Source organism: Prunus dulcis, chromosome 3 (genome assembly GCF_902201215.1).
Source record: "Prunus dulcis chromosome 3, ALMONDv2, whole genome shotgun sequence".
Taxonomy (NCBI): Eukaryota; Viridiplantae; Streptophyta; class Magnoliopsida; order Rosales; family Rosaceae; genus Prunus; species Prunus dulcis.
Genome location: NC_047652.1, coordinates 1,764,592 through 1,783,443, shown reverse-complemented (window position 1 = coordinate 1,783,443; position 18,852 = coordinate 1,764,592). Strand labels below are relative to the sequence as shown.

Below are 18,852 nucleotides of genomic sequence, written 5' to 3'. Positions count from 1 at the left end.
TCAGTAGATTCATGCATGAGCCTTGCAAGCCACACTTAGATGCCGCCATGAGAGTTTTGAGGTATCCGAAAAGTACCCCAGGACAAGGACTCTTCTTTCCTACTGGAAATGAGATGAAGTTAACGGAATATTGTGATTCAGATTGGGCGGGATGTACACGAAGGTCAACAAGTGGCTACTGCGTGTTTCTTGGAAATTCTTTGATCAGAGGCTGAATATCGTGCAATGACAGGTGCTTGCTGTGAAATTACTTGGTTGCGTTATCTATTGCAAGACCTGCAACTCCCAGACCCAGGACTAGCTACTTTACACTGTGACAACCAAGCTGCGCTGCACATATCCACCAATCCAGTGTTCCATGACAGAACTAGACACATTAAAATGGATTGTCATTTTATATGGGATAAAATTTTGGATGGAACAGTGATTACAAGATATATTTCATCTCAACAACAAGTAGCAGACGCGTTTACAAAGGCCTTGGGATAAGAAAATTTTTCGGCTATGGTGTGCAAGTTGGGAGTTCACACTATTCACTCTCCAACTTAAAGGGGAGTGTTGAAAAGTCAACTAAATCCCAATATATTAGGGATTGATTGATTAGCCAAATTATATATAATTGATTATACATGATTTGCTTTCCTTTATTAGTCTCGTGATTGTAGGAAACCTGTGTATAGATACCCTTGACACTGTAAAGAGGAAAATCATCCAGTAATCAAATATTCTTCCTTTGATTACAATTTTACAAAATCTAGTATGTGGCCCTTAGCATTAGCACTAGCCCTCACCCATACGTCACACCCACATGTGAGCCATTCTGTCTCTTTAACAATGTGCAAACCCCCACATGTGAGTCATTATGTCTCTTTAACAATGTAAAAATATCATAGGTTAAGGGGTTCAAATTTGAGATTATTGAAGATCAAAATCATTGTAAGCCATTACGTATTAATGTGTAAGCCATATACTGAAAGATAATTAATGTGACAGCAAAATTTGATTAAATTAGGGGAGGCTATCCATGGAGCCGTACGAAATGGTCCCATGAAAAGATAAAGCTAGCAGCTGTACGTACCAATAAGACCAACCCCACCGTTAATTTTTGCTCTTGATTTTCAAATTGCGGTGGTTACTTGGTGGGAACTTGAATGATTATTTTGGAATTAATTAACATTCACATCACCGACTTGGACTTTGGTGAGTAGGAATATTGAGTGGTAAGACTTGTTTTTTCTTTGGCTAATATTTGTGCACGTCCACATTGACTTAATTGCTCCTATTTTTCCTTTAAGCTTGAAATATAAATATAATCTATTGCTTCTTTTTATAAAAAAGTAATACTAATAATTTGCGGCCAGACAATAAATGAACTAAATAATGCACCAAAAATTGTTAAACGTAGTTGTCATATTAACTGTTTTGGTACACTTTTTTTAAGGTTTCCCATTTGGGCTAGCTTTTTTTTTTTTTTTCCTCCCACTGTGATCTAGTCGTGCACGTTTGAAATTATGTAGGCAATTATTTTTGTTAGTTTTCTTGGTGCAATATTGTTGACGTGCTGATCTGCACGCCTTAGTGACGGGCTTGATTCTTGTATGAGATATTTAGTTATAGGGTAATGTTATTGACACACTAAAATTTGCTCTTTGCACCTCATATTCTCTTTACATCCCATTGAATTTTAGTAAATTTTAAAATTACTCACTACACCTCATTTTTCTTTCTAGATTGCCCTCATGAACCCCATTCCTTAACTTACCTATGTAAACCCCACTGAAATCGTTACCTTGTTCAGTGGTAGTCCACCAAATTTGTTTTCCTTTTTCAGTGGCTATCCACCGAATGTGTTTATGTTTTCAGTAGTAGTCCACCAAATCTGTTTTAGTTTTTTTAATGGTAGTTCATTGAATATTTTCCCGTTTTTCAGTAGTAGTCTACTGAATTCGTTTTTTGTTTCCTTGAATTCATTTCTTGTACTTCAGTGATCATCTACCGAAATGGTTATTGATTTTGTACTTAATATTGTTTTTGATTAGGAATGTGATCACCTTAGGTGCATGTCGAAGACATTTACCCTTCGTTAGTGAAATTGGTGGGCAAATCCAAATAATGGTATATTCAAATGGTACATTCAAATTTCTGGATTATAACAACTTATCAGGTGTTCTTATCAGAATGTAGATAAGATTGTTGTATCTACCTTCTTTGAGAGATGGCATCCCGAAATGAACATTTTTCACATGCCATTTGGTGAGATGACCATGACATTGGATGATGTGTCGTCTATTTTAAGGGCGTCACCTTGTTTTTGTTCCTTCAATAGGAGTGAGGTCAAAATAACTTACATTAAATTTGTGGTCGACAATAAGTTACTGAAAAAATTAATATATTGCAATTCGTTGCCACTGAATTGTAGGCAAAAATTCGGTAATACACCACTAAACACTATTCCGTATTATGGTGGATCTCCACTGCATTTGAAGTTAACGGCCGATCAAACACCACCGAAATAGGTGCAATGTTTCGATGGCATTTCACCGAATTTACCTATCGCGTTCAGTACTAGTGTGCTGAACGCAACCAGCGAACCATCATGAAATCCTAAGCTTGAAAAACGCCAAAAAATAAAATCATACCTCATTCGAAGCCTCTCTAACTTCAATCTCACCATTCATGAATAAATACAATACATTTTTTCACCAATATAAGCGTATAAACCTTATTAGGGTTGTAGAAACATAATAGTTTGAGAAAAAAGTTTAACTAGGGTTGCAGGAACATATGTGCGGTGTAGTGAGCAAATTTAATTTTTATTATAAATGCTTTTTGTCCTTAACGGTAATCATGTACAAGGGTTAAATAACTTATTCATGTTTAAAATTAGTATGGGTTGCAAAGAGCAAATAATAGGGTGCCAATAAAATCTCCCTTAGTTATATATTCATTCTTAGCACTAGTGATATAAATAAGGAACTCTACAACATTTAATTTCCATAAACAAACTCAAAAAATGACAGCTAGCCTTATTGAATTTAGGGAGATTCACTATTATATCAAATATGGGGGCTCAAATAATTATAAAAAAACTCTATATGAAATGGAATTTAGAAACACACCCAAAACCCATTTACAACATAATAAAGAGACTTTTAACTTCTTATAAATTACAAAATTGCCATCGATTTCTAAAAACAAGCCCAATTCAAAACCTCATTAAAAAAAAAAAACCAAAAGCACTTAATAGGCATCAAAGTAATTTATTGAGTGTTTTGGGTTTTATTATGAGGCTTTGAGGTTGTGCTTATTTGAAGAAATCGATGACAGTTTTGTAATTTATAGAAAGTTCAAAGCCTCTTTGTTATGTTGTAAATTGGATTTGGGTGTGTTTCTAAAATTCATTTTATATAGAATTTTTTGACTACTGCTAAACGAACCCTAAAATTAACTGAGTACACCCTATGATCTAAGTATACCCTAATATTTTAATTAAAATATAAAATTAGCTAAGTACACCCCTATTTAACTACCAAAAATACCCATATTATATCCTAATACACTCTATTACACAACACTCTAATACCAATCATAAACCAAATTTCTCTTTTTACATGAATTCATGCCCTCTTTTCATATTTATAAATGCATTGAATTGAACTATAGACACAAACATTCAACTTATTATTTGGTTTCACAAGTTATATGAAGGGATTTTCATGGGCCCTTAACATATTAGTTGAATCTAAACCAGAAAAGCTATGAAGGCTCCGGCTGCCCGGTTCACACCATACATATATCTCCTATCTTCGTACGCTTTTTAGTTATTGTTTCTCTACAAATCAATTGAACTAACTTAGGTATCGGCGGGCCTTTGGCCAACACCCCCCGGGGGTGATCCTCTTATTCCGATTTATTTTGCAGGGAGAAAGAGACAACGAAGAGGAAGGCAGAATCTTAGACGAATATTCTCGTGGACGAAAATCGCTCCCGCAGTATGTATGAGAAACTCCTCTCACAAGATCACCAGTCTATCAAATCAAGCCATTCACGTAATTAATTAAGGGATCTGTGGTGGCTTGGCCGTGGCAATAGCAACAATGGGTAAATGCCGACTTTGTTGAAAAAAATGGCGTATAGCTGATCAGCTTAATTACCAAAGACCAAAAACAATAACATCACATGGCATGTCATATATACCTCATATTGTTTGTTTTGTCTATAAAGTTCTCCTGCATTTCATCTCGTTATAACCAAATTCAATATTCTTTGCAAACTGCACTAGAGGTTCTCTCTCTCTCTCTCTCTCTCTCTCTCTCTGTGCGCGCATTAACCATACATATACAACACACGCACACACACACATATATATATATATATATATGAGCTAGCTAGCTGGCCAGCCCCACCTCTCTTTCATTCATAGCTATATAACCAAACTCTACAATACGGTTTCTGCAGCAGCTTCTTTGCAAACTGCAAACTGTACGTACGGGGTTTCTCTCTCTCTCTCTCTCTCTCTCTCTCTCTCTCTCTCTCTCACACACACACACACAAATATCCGTACACACTATATATACAACAATTCAGACATTTACAAAATATGGAAAGCCAGGGGATCCTATGTGTTATATATATATATAGATTCACCAAGCTACTTAGCACATCTTTATGGTGTATTCATTGTGACTTATACATTGCATATGCATGAAACAGGTTTCTTACTGAGAAGATATATATCAAGGTAAAACAGCAGTTGGTAGCTATATATATATATATATAATAAGAAAGAGATATTTGAAGAATGTGGAAGCTTAAGGTTGCAGATGGAGGGAATGATCCTTATATCTACAGCACAAACGACTTTGTGGGGAGGCAGATATTTGAGTTTGATGCCGAGGCAGGAACTCCCGAAGAGCGAGCCGAGGTGGAAGAAGCTCGTCTTAATTTCTACAATAATCGCTATCAGGTCAAGCCTAGTGGTGACCTCCTATGGCGTATGCAGGTCTTTATCCACTTAATTTCGTTAGTACTTAGTAATGTTCTCTTCTTCTTAGACTTAAGTTTAGCAAGAGAACAGGAGTGTGTGTATGTTTGTCTTGGTTTTTATTATTAAATTATTATAAAAATCTTGAAAGGGGTTTCAAACTTGATATCATATCTTATAAATAAATAAAAAAGTAAAATAAAGAAATAAAGAAAAATACAACTAGACAAATAGTTAGCTTTAAACCTGTCAAATTTTGAATTCTTTTTCTTGTTTTCAATTAGCACTCATAAGTTTGTTCTATAATCACCCAGAAGATAGGCGGGTAAGGCAGTCGTCTAAGGACTCCAAATTAGAATTGCCCTCAATTTTTATAAACCACTATATATATATATATGTATATATATATATATATATATATAATCCGATCTTTTGGACCACAATGGTCCAAGAGATTGTGGTCACCTACCGTTGAATGTAACATCCAACGGTTTAAAAAAATTTCTTAAAAGGAGTGCAAGAGTGAGTGAACCGTTGAATTTATATCCAACGGTGAGTGACACAAATCTCTTGAACCCCTATAGTCCAAAAAATCGAGACTATATATATATATATTATATGTTACTTTTGTACCGTATTGATATTATATTAAGCCCAAGTATTGTTTTTTAAAAAGCCCAATTATCTTCTCTAAAACTTTAAAAAGGAAACTTAATAAAGGACCAATTATTAGTATTTTTTAAAAAATGCAAGAGGAAGCGCAAGAATAAGAAGGTAAAAATCCACAAGCTTTATATTTAGTTTTTATATTTTATATTGAAAAGGACATGGTAGAAAAACTTGATTATGTAAAGTTAATTGATACTTTTTGCATCGAAAAGTATAAGATAAGCGATATTTAAGTGATGTTTTGATGTATTTTATAAAATTATTATGTGAATTACATTTTATTTGATTCTTTTTAAGTTACAATTGTGACTTTGAGTTCATATAATTTTTTTCTACTTATCCAAAAAAATTTACATAAATATATATAAAAAGTAGGTCACATTTTTAGTGGTTCGCCTAGTGCCTCCAAAACCTTAGCACCCCCACTGAAATCAGCATCATGAATTAACTTACTTTTTCTCTAATACAAATCCCAATCCTCTCCTCTGTTCACTAAACTGCAGTTCCTAAAAGAGAAGAACTTCAAGCAGACAATTCCCCCAGTAAAGGTTGAGGATGGCGAGGAAATCACATATGAAAAGGCAACAGCCTCACTGAGAAGATCTGTTCACTTCTTTTCAGCCTTGCAGGCAAGTGATGGCCATTGGCCTGCTGAAAATGCTGGCCCATTGTTTTTCCTTCCTCCTTTGGTGAGTATATAATTTCTAATTTCCTTATAATTACAGTTATTTATTAGAGAATTTTTTACTAAAATTTTGGAGCGTTTTACTAATTTTCCCTTTTTTATTTTTTAATATTTTAATATTTTAATTTTTTAATATTTTAATTTTTTTTGCAGGTCATGTGTACATACATTACAGGGCATCTTAATACTGTATTCCCAGCAGAGCATCGCAGAGAAATTCTGCGTTACATATACTATCATCAGGTGCACACTTATTTATTTGGTTCACACAAATGGGATCAATTTTTAAATTTAATTTCCACTCATTGTGCATATTTTGTGTTAAACTAGTATATAAAGAATGGTAATGTATTTTCAGAATCAAGATGGTGGTTGGGGATTACATATTGAAGGACACAGCACCATGTTCGGCACAGCCCTGAGCTACATTTGTATGCGCATTCTTGGAGAAGGACCTGATGGAGGCCAGGACAATGCTTGTGCCAGAGCAAGGAAATGGATTCTTGATCATGGTAGTGTCACACACATGCCCTCTTGGGGAAAGACTTGGCTTTCGGTACGTATGGCCTTGTTGAATGGAAAAAATATGAGTGCTAGGTGCATTTATTAGGCTTCAATTAATATAAGTATGTTGCTTTTGTTGTAGATACTTGGCGTGTTTGAGTGGTCTGGAAGCAACCCAATGCCGCCCGAGTTTTGGATGCTGCCTTCATTTCTTCCTATGCACCCAGGTTAGCACACCTGCTGATTGAAGAATTCTGCAAACTCCAGGAGTGTCCTTGTGATTTAGTTAGAAGTCTTAATTTTTAACCTCTTTTATCTTGAAAATGCAGCAAAAATGTGGTGCTATTGTAGGATGGTTTACATGCCTATGTCATATTTATATGGGAAGAGGTTTGTTGGCCCAATCACTCCTCTCATTCTGCAGTTGAGGGAAGAACTATATGCTCAACCTTACCATGAAATTAATTGGAAGGGAGTGCGCCATCTCTGCGCAAAAGTGAGTTTAACTTAATTAAACTAGTTAATCAGTTTATGTTTCTTGTTCAATTACAGAACCTGATTACAGTAATTTAATTGCAGGAGGATATCTACTACCCTCACCCTTGGATACAGGACATCATGTGGGATAGTCTCTACATATGTACAGAGCCTCTTCTTAATCGCTGGCCGTTTAACAAGTTGATCAGAGAAAAAGCTCTTCAAGTAACAATGAAGCATATTCATTATGAAGATGAGAACAGCAGATATATTACCATTGGATGTGTTGAAAAGGTAATGCGATTACAGAATCAATGAAGGATGCTAATAGTTTTGAGGTTCTCATGTTATTTACAAATTTTGCCTTACTTGAACAGGTGTTATGCATGCTTGCTTGTTGGGCTGAAGATCCAAATGGGGACTATTTTAAGAAGCATCTTGCCAGAATCCCAGATTATTTATGGGTTGCTGAAGATGGGATGAAGATGCAAGTTAGTACACATTTTGTTTAAACAGTAGCAGTTAAACACCATACAGTGAACTTTACTGTGATTTTGAATTTTCAAACATTTACTCTTCACTATATAGTTGTATGCATTTAATTTTGAGACAGAGTTTTGCATTTAATTCAAAGTGTAACTCAACTATATGCAGAGTTTTGGCAGCCAACAATGGGATACTGGTTTTGCCATTCAAGCTTTGCTTGCTAGCAATCTCACTGACGAAATTGGACCTACGCTCGCTAGAGGACATGACTTCATCAAGAAATCTCAGGTTCATTTTTAACATCAGTGAACTCAATTATCATTTTTTTAAAATGTGAATGTGTAACCATTAATTTGTTCAGACTAATGAATCCCTTGCACCCAAACTGTACAGGTGAAGGACAATCCATCTGGTGACTTCAAAAGCATGTACCGCCATATTTCCAAAGGATCATGGACTTTCTCTGATCAAGACCATGGATGGCAAGTTTCTGATTGCACTGCAGAGGGTTTAAAGGTAACGAACGCTTCAATTTAGATATCCACCCTGTTTGTTATCTCCATGTTTCTCACGATAGCCCCCTCTACAGTGTTGCCTGCTGTTCTCGATGATGCGACCTGAGATAATTGGTGAAAAAATGGAACCTGAGCGATTATATGATTCTGTCAACGTCCTACTTTCCCTACAGGTGACAACTAATGTGTCTTCAAGTACTCTTATCTTGCACCTCTAGTCATAAACTCATAAATAAAAAAGCCTTATTTTACAAATCATTGCAGAGTAAAAATGGTGGTGTAGCAGCCTGGGAACCAGCAGGAGCTGCAGACTGGTTAGAAGTAAGAATTTTAACAAATTGGTCATGTTCTTATGCAAATATGTCAGATGTGTAAGAAGTTAATTTTCTTGAAATATCCATTAACAGATATGTTGAATCCCACTGAATTCTTTTTTACTTCCTCTAGATGTTAAATCCCACTGAATTCTTCGAGGACATTGTGGTTGAGCATGAATATGTTGAGTGCACTTCATCTGCAATTCAGGCTTTGGTTCTGTTTAAGAAGTTGTACCCTGGGCACAGGAAGAAAGAGATTGATCATTTCATTACCAATGCCACAGAGTACCTTCAAAACATACAAATGCCAGATGGTTCATGGTATGGAAATTGGGGAGTTTGCTTCACATATGGTTCCTGGTTTGCCCTTGGAGGGTTAGCAGCTGCCGGCAAGACTTTCAATAATTGTTTAGCCATGCGCAAAGGGGTTAACTTTCTACTCAAAACACAGAGAGAGAATGGTGGTTGGGGAGAGAGCTACCTTTCATGTCCCAAAAAGGTAAAATGTGGGAGGTGTTATATTTTTAAGCTTCAAGTTTCTTAAACAATCCCATTGTCTTACATTATAATGTCTTTGTGTTGGGTGACACAGGAGTACGTTCCGCTCGAAGGAAACCGATCAAATTTAGTACACACTGCATGGGCTATGATGGGTCTGATTCATGCTGGACAGGCAGACAGAGACCCTGCACGTCTTCATCGTGCAGCGAAGTTGATTATCAATTCTCAAATGGAAAATGGTGATTTTCCCCAACAGGTATATTTCTTAGCACAACATGACTTTCATTGTAATATTGATGACTTGCATTGCAATCTTGTTGACTTGCATTATAATCTTGATGATTGAGAAAGATCAAATACAAAATAACATACCATGTTGGAATACGCTTAATCTAACCACTAATCATTGAATTATGGCAGGAAATCACTGGAGTATTCCAGAAGAACTGCATGCTACATTATGCAACTTACAGAAATATCTACCCTCTGTGGGCTCTTGCAGAGTACCGCAAGCAGGTCCCATTGCCTTCCAAACCCTAAGTGCTGTATTGTGTAGCTCATCCAACTTAAAGGATGAAACATATAATAGCCTGTTGATTTTTTTTTTTTTTACGAGGTTCAGCTTGATGCCTATTGAGAATAACTGTGTATAAGCAATGTGTCAATAAATCTATGAGGAAGTTAGGTTACCTATTTACAATTCAATGAGATTGAATTTCCTGTTCAAATTATAAAACAAAATAAAATTTCTATTTGTGCCATATGTTAATTATGCTTTTCTTAGGCGATGACTACGATTACAACATTAACGGGCAAAAAGACCGTGTCAGATGTTCCTAAAATGATCAATTTGAAAAGAAGGAAGAAGGTTCACAACCCTTGATAACCTTCCTAAAATGACTCTACTTTGGGGCCACAAACCCTTGTTTATTTGGACACTGCTTTGCTGCAGAAGACCCTTGTTGATGTCCAGAATTGTTACAACTAATGCATAACGAAAACTCATGTGATCAAAGACATGTTGTAAATTGATAAACATTAATTTATGAAGTACATTGATTTGAGCTGAGTTCAAGGAGCCCTCATACATGTTGATGAAAACAATTCATTTTCTGGAATACTAAGCATTGAACATCATTCAGAGGGCCTCCAATACCTGACAACGATATTCTCCAAGGGCCCAAATGGGAAAAATGTTTCGGTAGGCTGAATAGCTGATCATGCAGTTCTTGTTGAAAACTCCCGTGATCTCCTGTAAGCGAAGTGAAAGAATTACTGAGTTCATGTACCAGTGGTAATTGGTAATCACAGTTGATTTATTTTTGGAATCACTTAGCGCAGAGGTAACTCCTTTCAGGTTATTTTTCAAGTTTACTGACAGTCCTCTGTGGGAGGAAGTGACTGTTGCATATCATATGGGATGGTCAGGGAGTGTGTTCCACTGCAACACAAATGTGTGGCAGGTATCCAAGACTAAATGTGTTGACTAATATTACAGTTAGCATGTACAATCAAACCAAAGAAAATGTGTTTCTTTGACCATAGAGTTGCATGTTCTTTTGTAGTTGTAGATTCTCAGGACATAGTTCAATTGCACAGTCAAGCAAGAGAACACAATGTTTTTTTACGTGAACAAATTGCGGAGAAAGTGGCTAGATTTACCTTTTGAGGAAAATCTCCAATTTCCATTTGAGAGTTTATAAGTACTCTAGCTGCACGGTGCAATGGAGTTGGGTCTCTCTTAGCCTTTCAAACAAGAGAAAATAACAAAACATACGGGTACAAAAGTCAGTAACATGTAGTAGTAGTTCATATAGTTATTCATAAAAGCACCCAAAAACTATGTTGCTGCAGTTTTAGAATACAACCAGCTTTCTTTCCCTCCTCTTTTCCCACTTTCCATCCTTCCCCCTCTCCAATAGTGTTAGTGAGAAAATGCCCCCCACAAAACAAAAGAAAAAGAAAAAGAAAGAATACGATTGATATCAATGTACCTGTCCAGCACCAATGAGGGCCAACATAGCCCATGCAGTATGGACTATATGTGACCTATTGTCTTTGAGATTTGTATACACCTGGCATAGAGATAGTCGGCATTAGAATCATGCAAGACTAACTTAGATCATACATTTTGTCAAATGTGTACGTGAGTGAAAACCAGAAATTAAGAAAAGGGACAAATCACATGCCATCAACATAATAGGAATTTTTCATAATTGAAAGAATGAAGTAAGCTCTGGGCCTAGAAATGACAAGGATATTTCAAATTTGAGGAACCACTGAACCTTGTTCTGACATGACAGATAGCTTTCTCCCCATCCACCTGAAGGAAGCTCTTTGGATAACAAAAAATCACATGCTTTACGGATACTAGAGCAGTCATTATATGTCCTTCCAGCAGCAGCCAACCCCTTTATCCCAAACCACCCAGCATAGGTGAAGCATACTCCCCAGGAACCGTACCTATTATAAAAACTCCAAAGTAAATTGGTGCAACTAATCTCATAATCATTATGTTCTTTTGTTGTTCATCATCAGAGAGAGAGATGACAGATTCTGTCTGACCGGACAATTTAACATGTTATGTTGTCAACCAGTTGATTAAGATCATTGACGAGATGGAATTATGTTTGAATGTGCAGTGTTGTTTAAACTTTAAACACGAAAAATTTGTGTGCATGTGTGTCTTTTCAATTGTGGTCTGACGCAGATGTCATAGATCACCACCAGCCATTGATTGAGTTGACTTCGTGGATTGCTTGGACTGCACAAAGAACACATACAACCAACAATATCCACCGGCACACATCCAGACCGCACAGTGAAACGGGTACCTGTATGAATGAATATTATATTGAGTTTGAAAACAAACCAAGAGCCATCTGTTGCTTGTATCTTTTCAATGAACTTTGCCGCACGAGCAATACAGCTTTCTATTTCCTCCCTCCTATGTCCAGGATATAATTTTCCGAACATTGCAAGTGCTTGAATTGCTGCTGAGGTGCATTCCACATATCTGCATTACCGCTCCAGTCAAGATGACATCAGTCATTTTCCACAATACAGGACTAAATGTACAAACAACATTCAAAATGATGTGTGCAGAAATCTTACGGATAATCGATAACAATGTCACCAAAAGTTTCGGCAGGGTTGATTAGCTGAAAATAAGATAAATTTAACAAATCATACAGATCTAATCCAACCATCATCAATATAACAGTATATTGACACTTGGAACACAAAAGTTTCGGCATAATGCAAACAGAATAACATGGCATAGGCTGAAACCCAATAGACAGTTAAACGCAATCCAACCTCATCACCAGTCTACAAAAATAATAAGATTCCACAATGACCATGATTATAAAAGAACCTGTTACAAAATAGAGTTCAAGGGCTCAAAGTACATAATGGTAAAAAAAAACATGAGGAGACTTGGCAGCATATTCACAAAACTTGTTAGACAATGGGTTTGCCATTGAAAGCATACCTCTACAGAGAATACTCATACGGTCTATATCATAAAATAAAAAAGGGAAAAGAAGGAAAAGAAAAGGAGCATAAATGATTCATACCTCCAACCACTGGTATGATCTGGTTAATTCATAAGTCGCAAAACCACCATCATCATTCTGCAGTACTTCCAAAATCAAAAGATTAGGGAATTGATTAAGTACTCCAAAAACCGAAATGCAGGAATATGTAAACATTCTGTCAAACTATTAAGACACGAGCTGCCTAATTTATAATTTCCATCAATATGTCCTCTGTCAGATTCCAACTCCCATATAGCCAATCATTACCTGTAAGGAAAGCGTAACATTTACGGCATCATATAATCGCTTCATATCCAATGATTCGCCAACTGTTCCCGTTGGAAGTTTTGATAGTAATAAGACAGCCTGCACAAAGAAATAAATATTATTAAAATCAATGTATGTATGTGAAATGTTGAGTTTCCAAGCTACCTTCAGTCCTTCTGCTGTGCAGTCAGAGATGGGCCATCCATGATCTGCTGTTGAGAAAGGCCAAGCACCTTTTGAAATGTGACGATACCAAAAATTCAGATCTCCAGGACAATCTTCTAAGACCTTCAAGAGCAAGGTACTAGTCAAGCAAGGATAATTAGCATAATTTTTAAGTGATACAGTATGATTTTAAGCCCCCGAGAACCTGCGAATCTTTTATGTATTCATGCGCTTTTCTTAAAGTAGGTCCAAATTCTTCAGCAAGGTTAGTTGATATGATCGCTTGAACTGCAAAAGAAGTATCCCATGATTGACTTCCATTGTAGCCCTGCGGCAAAAGAAAAAGAAAAAACAATTAGCAGCATATTTACAAAGTTGTAAGTTTGTTATAACTCTAATGATACAGGACCAAAATTGAGATTGCTTCAGGTGAGAAAGAGGGAGTGGGAGAAGAGATAGGGAGAAACAATTGAATGCTATTACTGGACCTGCATTTTCATGCCATCCTCAGCAACCCACAAATAATCAGGGATTCTCGGAAGATGCAACTTGAATGCGTCTGAGTTTGGATCCTCCGCCCAACAGCAAAGCATATTTAACACCTGCATCGTTTGGGATATAGAAAATCAAGAGCCACACAACTACTCATTGCATCTAAGTGAATCAGTGAACTAAAGAAAAGTGTCAATTGCGCAGTTCCATTGGCAACCATGTCCATGGATGTATGAGATCTATTGGCAGATGATGATAGATGTTTAGGATAGTCAATTACTAATCCAACTTGTAAATTAATTTTAGATATTTGAAATGTGTTGGAAGATTTTTTGAATGATTCAATTACTTTATAATCGATACATGTGTGAGACTTGTTGGCAGCCATGGAATAATGACAAAAAGTCAAGCATACAATTCCAATAGAAGGCTACTAGCAGGTTAGAAAAAATTCAAAGAAAAGGCGTATAACTAGCAAATAGTTTCTTTTCTTTCATTTACCATGGACTTCTTATGTTCTAGAATGGAAACTTTCTATACAATGTAACAGGTTAGTGACCACATCCTTGAGTATGGCGTATTTTTTGTTCTTTCAAATATAACTCTTTGAATCATATTGTTCTATTCCTAAAAAATGTGCTTGCTGTCAGTTGTACAACATCTCACACACATTAATGTAAACCAATAAAAGAATTAACATGGTAAACTTGTAATTTCAAACACTGCTCACTACTTCTACATATAAACCAAAAAGCACGTGATGATATGCATACCTTGTTAACAGGCCCTATGCATATATACCGAGTATTTTCATCTTCATAATGAATATGCTGCATTACAGTCTGCAAAGCATTCTCCCTCAATTCCTTCGCAGGCCAGCGCGCGAAAACAGGTTCATATATGTAGTGAAGAGACGCCCACAAAATATCCTGAACCATTGGGTGTGGGTAGTACAGATCTTCCTAACAATTGTATCAAGCATCCCATGTAAGCATCAAAAGAACATTTGCATATAAAATGTTATAAATAGATTACCTGTACAACTACAATTGGATAAAAATATGCATGCACCTATATAAATAGATGCAGTGGACACGTGTTGTATTTGTATTCAAGGAGTTATAGGAAAACAATCTACCAATTAACCATGTCTAGGACCCTAATCATAAATGTACTTGCACAAAAAGCTATCATATATTTCACCTGTGCCTAAATTATGGAAAGCGGAAGTGTACAATCAAACTCAAAGACATGGGATTCTTTATGCAGGGGAGCTGGAGGAAGAACATATTCAAAACGGCAGATGTCTCTTACCAACCTTTGCACATAGATTGCGAGCTTGATTCCAATCAACTTCATGATAGGGAACACTATAAAGCTCCTTCCTCAATGACCGGATTGTGGGTGTGATAGGTCCAACAAACCTCTTCCCATACAAATATGACATGGGCAAATACACCATTCGACAATGACACCACATTCTTCCTATAATTGGAAATTTCGCAAATTCATAACCAATGAAGAGTAAAAGTTACACATTAACAAAATGCACAAATGTATGTTCCCTAATAATGCTAATGGGACCTCACTTATTAATCATAATGGAAAGAAAGCATATTCATTTTCTTGATGAAGATTTGTTAATGAAAGGAGACTTGAATTTCTTGTTATCCTGCCTAGAGTGAACCTATAGCATCAATGTCAACTGTAACAATAATGATGAGAGACCTGGATGAAATGGGAGAGAGTAAGGACATAGCCATACTTCTGGCGGCAGTGGATTATTCCCGGACCATTCATATGTCCCAAGTACCTATCACCATCAAAGATGCATGTCAACTAATATTCCAAAGGACTACGTATTTGGCACAATCCAACAATATAAGCATTGAGTTCATACTGAAAGCCACATTTTCCCCCATGAAGTAATTTTAGTCACGCCACCATGGTCTAATATCCATTTTCGTGCTAATTCCATTGCCCCTTGTCCATCATCGGCACCTTCACCAAGCAACCTCAAAGTCACATAATTTAGTGCAGTACCAAACATGGTACTTGGCCCCTCAATATGTAGACCCCATCCCCCATCTTTATTCTGCAAAAACAATTCATCAGTTCTTCTCTTCATTAATTCAATATTAGTTAAGACAAGTAGTAATGACATTATTGGTATAAAAACAAACCATTCATGTGTACAACTTATAAGCAATTCACTGAGTTTGATAAAATGTTAATATTTTCCTTTAAGAAGAGCAGAAAGAATACAAGTCATATCAGTTTGTCATCTTATTATCATACAGGGAGAAAGTCACCTGAAATTCTATGTGCAAATAAGCTTTCTTAAAAAGCATTAACTTCATGAGAAACCATTCTTGCCTGATGATTATAGAGATATCTGCACATTTCATGTTGATGCTCTTTTGATAACACAGCATTTAGAGCTCCAGTAATTGAAAGTGTAATGACCTGTTGCAAATTGCAATTGGTAAGTAATACTTAGTTACCCAACTATTACCAATTGGACCATTCATTGGTCCAATTGGTAATATGAGAATGGCCATGCAGTTCAAAAACAAATATGCGACCATCTTTTGGAATGTAAAACTTCTTTCTCATATTCAGCCATGATATATAGATTTGCCGTGTTTTGATACAAATATTGATGGAAACAGAGTGTTTACTAGTTTCTCCCTTACCAAACCAGGAAGCAGAAACATTGGACCCCCATAATCCCCAGGCCAATGACCATCATGTGCCTGGATTGTTGAATAAAAACTGATAGCTCTACGTAAGGTCGTTTTCACCACCTCTTCCGTCACCTCTTCTTCATCTTTAACTTTGAGTTGTGGCAGATTAGTGCCACATGGATTCTCCTTTTCGAACTACATTTCATTAATAAGAAAGAAACATTGGTTAAAAACAAAAACAAAAGGAAAAAGTAGTGTTGCAAAATATAGTAACTAAAAAACTAAAACACCAACTTCAAACCTCATATCCTTTGTCCTGAAATCGCTAAACTCCTTTGCTCATATTGTCAGGGGATTAACAAATTAGGCATGATTAAGGAGACAAATTTTAAGGATGGTTACACGGTTTCTGTAGCCATTCTTTAACAAACTATTATAGATATACCCAGATGCTACATATGAAAGCCAAAGATACAAGAAACAGAAAAGATGAAAATTTTCTATGACCATATCACCATGGCATGCAAAATGTTGGATGGCATACAATTAAGCATAGGAATGACGATACGGTATTGAAAATACAGATCATCCGGAAGAAAGAAATATTCCAACTTACAATGCATATCCCTGCACATGGAATCAGAGAATGCAGTGTGAGTAATTTGACCACATTATCAAATTCCGGTGATTGTACATACATAATTCGATGATCCAGAAGACCACAGTGATATTGTGAACAATAAACATGTAATTGGCATACAGGACAAACCATACAGCCATATGCAGTATGATCCATTCTTGAGAAAAGTCTTACCCAACAATAAACAAACACCAATGAATTGGCAAATAGAGAAAAACCCAGATGAAAGTTCAAGAAATGGAAGGCTTTGCAGAAAGTTTGTGTTTGTAACCTGAATTCTCATGAGGAGGTCAGAGCTGTGCTGCCTCTCAAAACGGTTGTTCCAGAAAGCCTTGCGGGCATCTTCAATCCGTTGAAGCTCTTCTGGGCTTCCAAGCTCTGGATTGAACTCCCACACTTGCCGTCCCAAGTGATTGTTCACACTCTTCAGCCATTGATAACCGCCTTCTCCAACTGTCTCTGCTCCTATCTTCAGCTTCCACATTTTGACTTTTTTGTTTCTTGAAAATCAGACCTGAAGTAAGTTTGAATTTTTTTTATGTGGGCTTGGTTTTTAATTGGTGAAATTGGTCACTGAATTTTCAGTGAGAAAGAAAAGAGCAGAAAGTTTATGTTTTTCTACTTGCAATTGGGTTTCTTATAAAAAAGAAGGAAAATTGTAATTGGGCATTGAAATTTTGTTAGTTGCCAGTTGGGATTGGAGAAGAAAAAACTGAAAAGAGAGGGGTCAGCTTGGTTTTCCCTCCTTTGGGATTTGGACACTACCAATGAGATTATTAGTTGAAGAACACTTCAATCAATCCATGTGAAAAAATTAATTTTTTAATCCAAGCCAAGTTTATTTTTCCTTTTCCTTGGCCATGTGACCACATCAATAATTGTGGGTTTATATAGAAATGATGATAATTCTTTAGAAGGTTTGGTGCACTGAATGGAAAGAGGTATTGATAAATTTCCAAATTAGGCAAGTTTTGAAGATGTTAAAGATTTTTATTTAAGTAAGGGGCTTGTAGGTCAAGTAATTATAAGAGTATTTATCCCTATACCCAAGATCTTAGGTTTAATTCTCTCATCCTTCAATATGGCTTTTATTAAATTTATAAATAAATAAAAAAGAGTTTTATCTATAAAAAATTACTTTCAGATTTTTAATCACTAAAGGGATCCCCGAGCACTGCTCAAGGGATCTCGAAATGATTAGACCCTCCTGAGGATTTGAGCAATGCTCCTTGAAGGATCCTTGAGTGATTATATTTCTAAATCCTAAAGTTTTAAATTTCCCTAAAATATTCATGTATGATTTCTAACTACTAGCAAATATCATGGGACGATGATAAGAATGCCTATTCAAAACAAGGACACCACAAGCCATGCTGCTTTATATCATTGTCACGAATACCAATATGTTTATTGATATTTTTTCCTTGCTCACCACCATTATCATCTTTATCTCAATCTCTATAGTAGGGCCATCATCACCAATCACAACTAAGAGATTAATTTAATCAGATTCAACAAATAGGACTGTCAAATTCAACCCAAGTAAAACCCAGGACCACCTATGTGTTTCACAAGCTTAGCAAAGAAATAAAACACTTTGGCCAATGGGTTCTGTCACAGTGGTGGTGACTTCTCCCTTCCTCCCTTCCCCATGGAACCCCAGTTCGAAACCCCATGTTAGCATATTGGCACTTCAGCTTGAAAATTGAGTTTCTCCTCATAACAGTTGAACTAGCTATAAGCTTCTTTTTCTATTTTTATACAACTAAATATCAGATCTTTTTTTTATTCATATGAAGAATATGATAAACTAATATAATCTTACAAAAATGTGATAAACTAATATAACTTTCAAGTGTACCGAAAGATTTTCTTGACCAGGTGAACTAATATAATTACAAAATGAAAATACTTTCCTACTTCC

The 18,852-nt window shown here is 36.1% G+C and overlaps 2 protein-coding genes across 5 annotated transcripts; one reads left to right on the top strand and one right to left on the bottom strand.

Moving 5' to 3' along the window:
- Positions 1-4,775: 4,775 nt before the first annotated feature.
- On the top strand, positions 4,776-9,899 carry LOC117622046 (beta-amyrin synthase). Of its 2 annotated transcripts, XM_034352553.1 has the most exons (15): positions 4,776-5,002; positions 6,157-6,342; positions 6,492-6,581; positions 6,697-6,894; positions 6,985-7,069; positions 7,172-7,338; positions 7,422-7,613; positions 7,697-7,810; positions 7,974-8,093; positions 8,199-8,321; positions 8,395-8,493; positions 8,585-8,641; positions 8,768-9,136; positions 9,230-9,394; positions 9,559-9,899. In XM_034352553.1, exons 1-15 carry the CDS (start codon positions 4,802-4,804, stop codon positions 9,676-9,678), a joined length of 2,286 nt encoding a protein of 761 aa, XP_034208444.1. In that variant the 5' UTR covers positions 4,776-4,801; the 3' UTR covers positions 9,679-9,899. The 2 variants fall into 2 exon arrangements, with proteins under 2 accessions (XP_034208444.1, XP_034208446.1); XM_034352555.1 differs by lacking the exons at positions 4,776-5,002; positions 6,157-6,342; positions 6,492-6,581 and adding an exon at positions 6,596-6,637 and having other exon boundaries at positions 6,694-6,894.
- Positions 9,900-10,145: 246 nt separating this feature from the next.
- LOC117622045 (cycloartenol synthase) lies at positions 10,146-17,791 on the bottom strand. 3 transcript variants are annotated; one of them, XM_034352550.1, is made up of 18 exons: positions 17,200-17,791; positions 16,298-16,483; positions 15,978-16,067; positions 15,502-15,696; positions 15,330-15,414; positions 14,920-15,086; positions 14,375-14,563; positions 13,598-13,711; positions 13,315-13,437; positions 13,110-13,232; positions 12,945-13,043; positions 12,717-12,773; positions 12,253-12,299; positions 12,011-12,154; positions 11,424-11,601; positions 11,133-11,213; positions 10,801-10,884; positions 10,146-10,390 (listed from the first exon to the last, which is right to left on the bottom strand). In XM_034352550.1, exons 1-18 carry the CDS (start codon positions 17,410-17,412, stop codon positions 10,277-10,279), a joined length of 2,289 nt encoding a protein of 762 aa, XP_034208441.1. In that variant the 5' UTR covers positions 17,413-17,791; the 3' UTR covers positions 10,146-10,276. The 3 variants fall into 3 exon arrangements, with proteins under 3 accessions (XP_034208441.1, XP_034208443.1, XP_034208442.1); XM_034352552.1 differs by lacking the exons at positions 16,298-16,483; positions 17,200-17,791 and having other exon boundaries at positions 15,914-16,020; XM_034352551.1 differs by lacking the exons at positions 10,146-10,390; positions 10,801-10,884; positions 11,133-11,213 and having other exon boundaries at positions 11,484-11,902.
- Between the last annotated feature and the right edge of the window lie 1,061 nt (positions 17,792-18,852).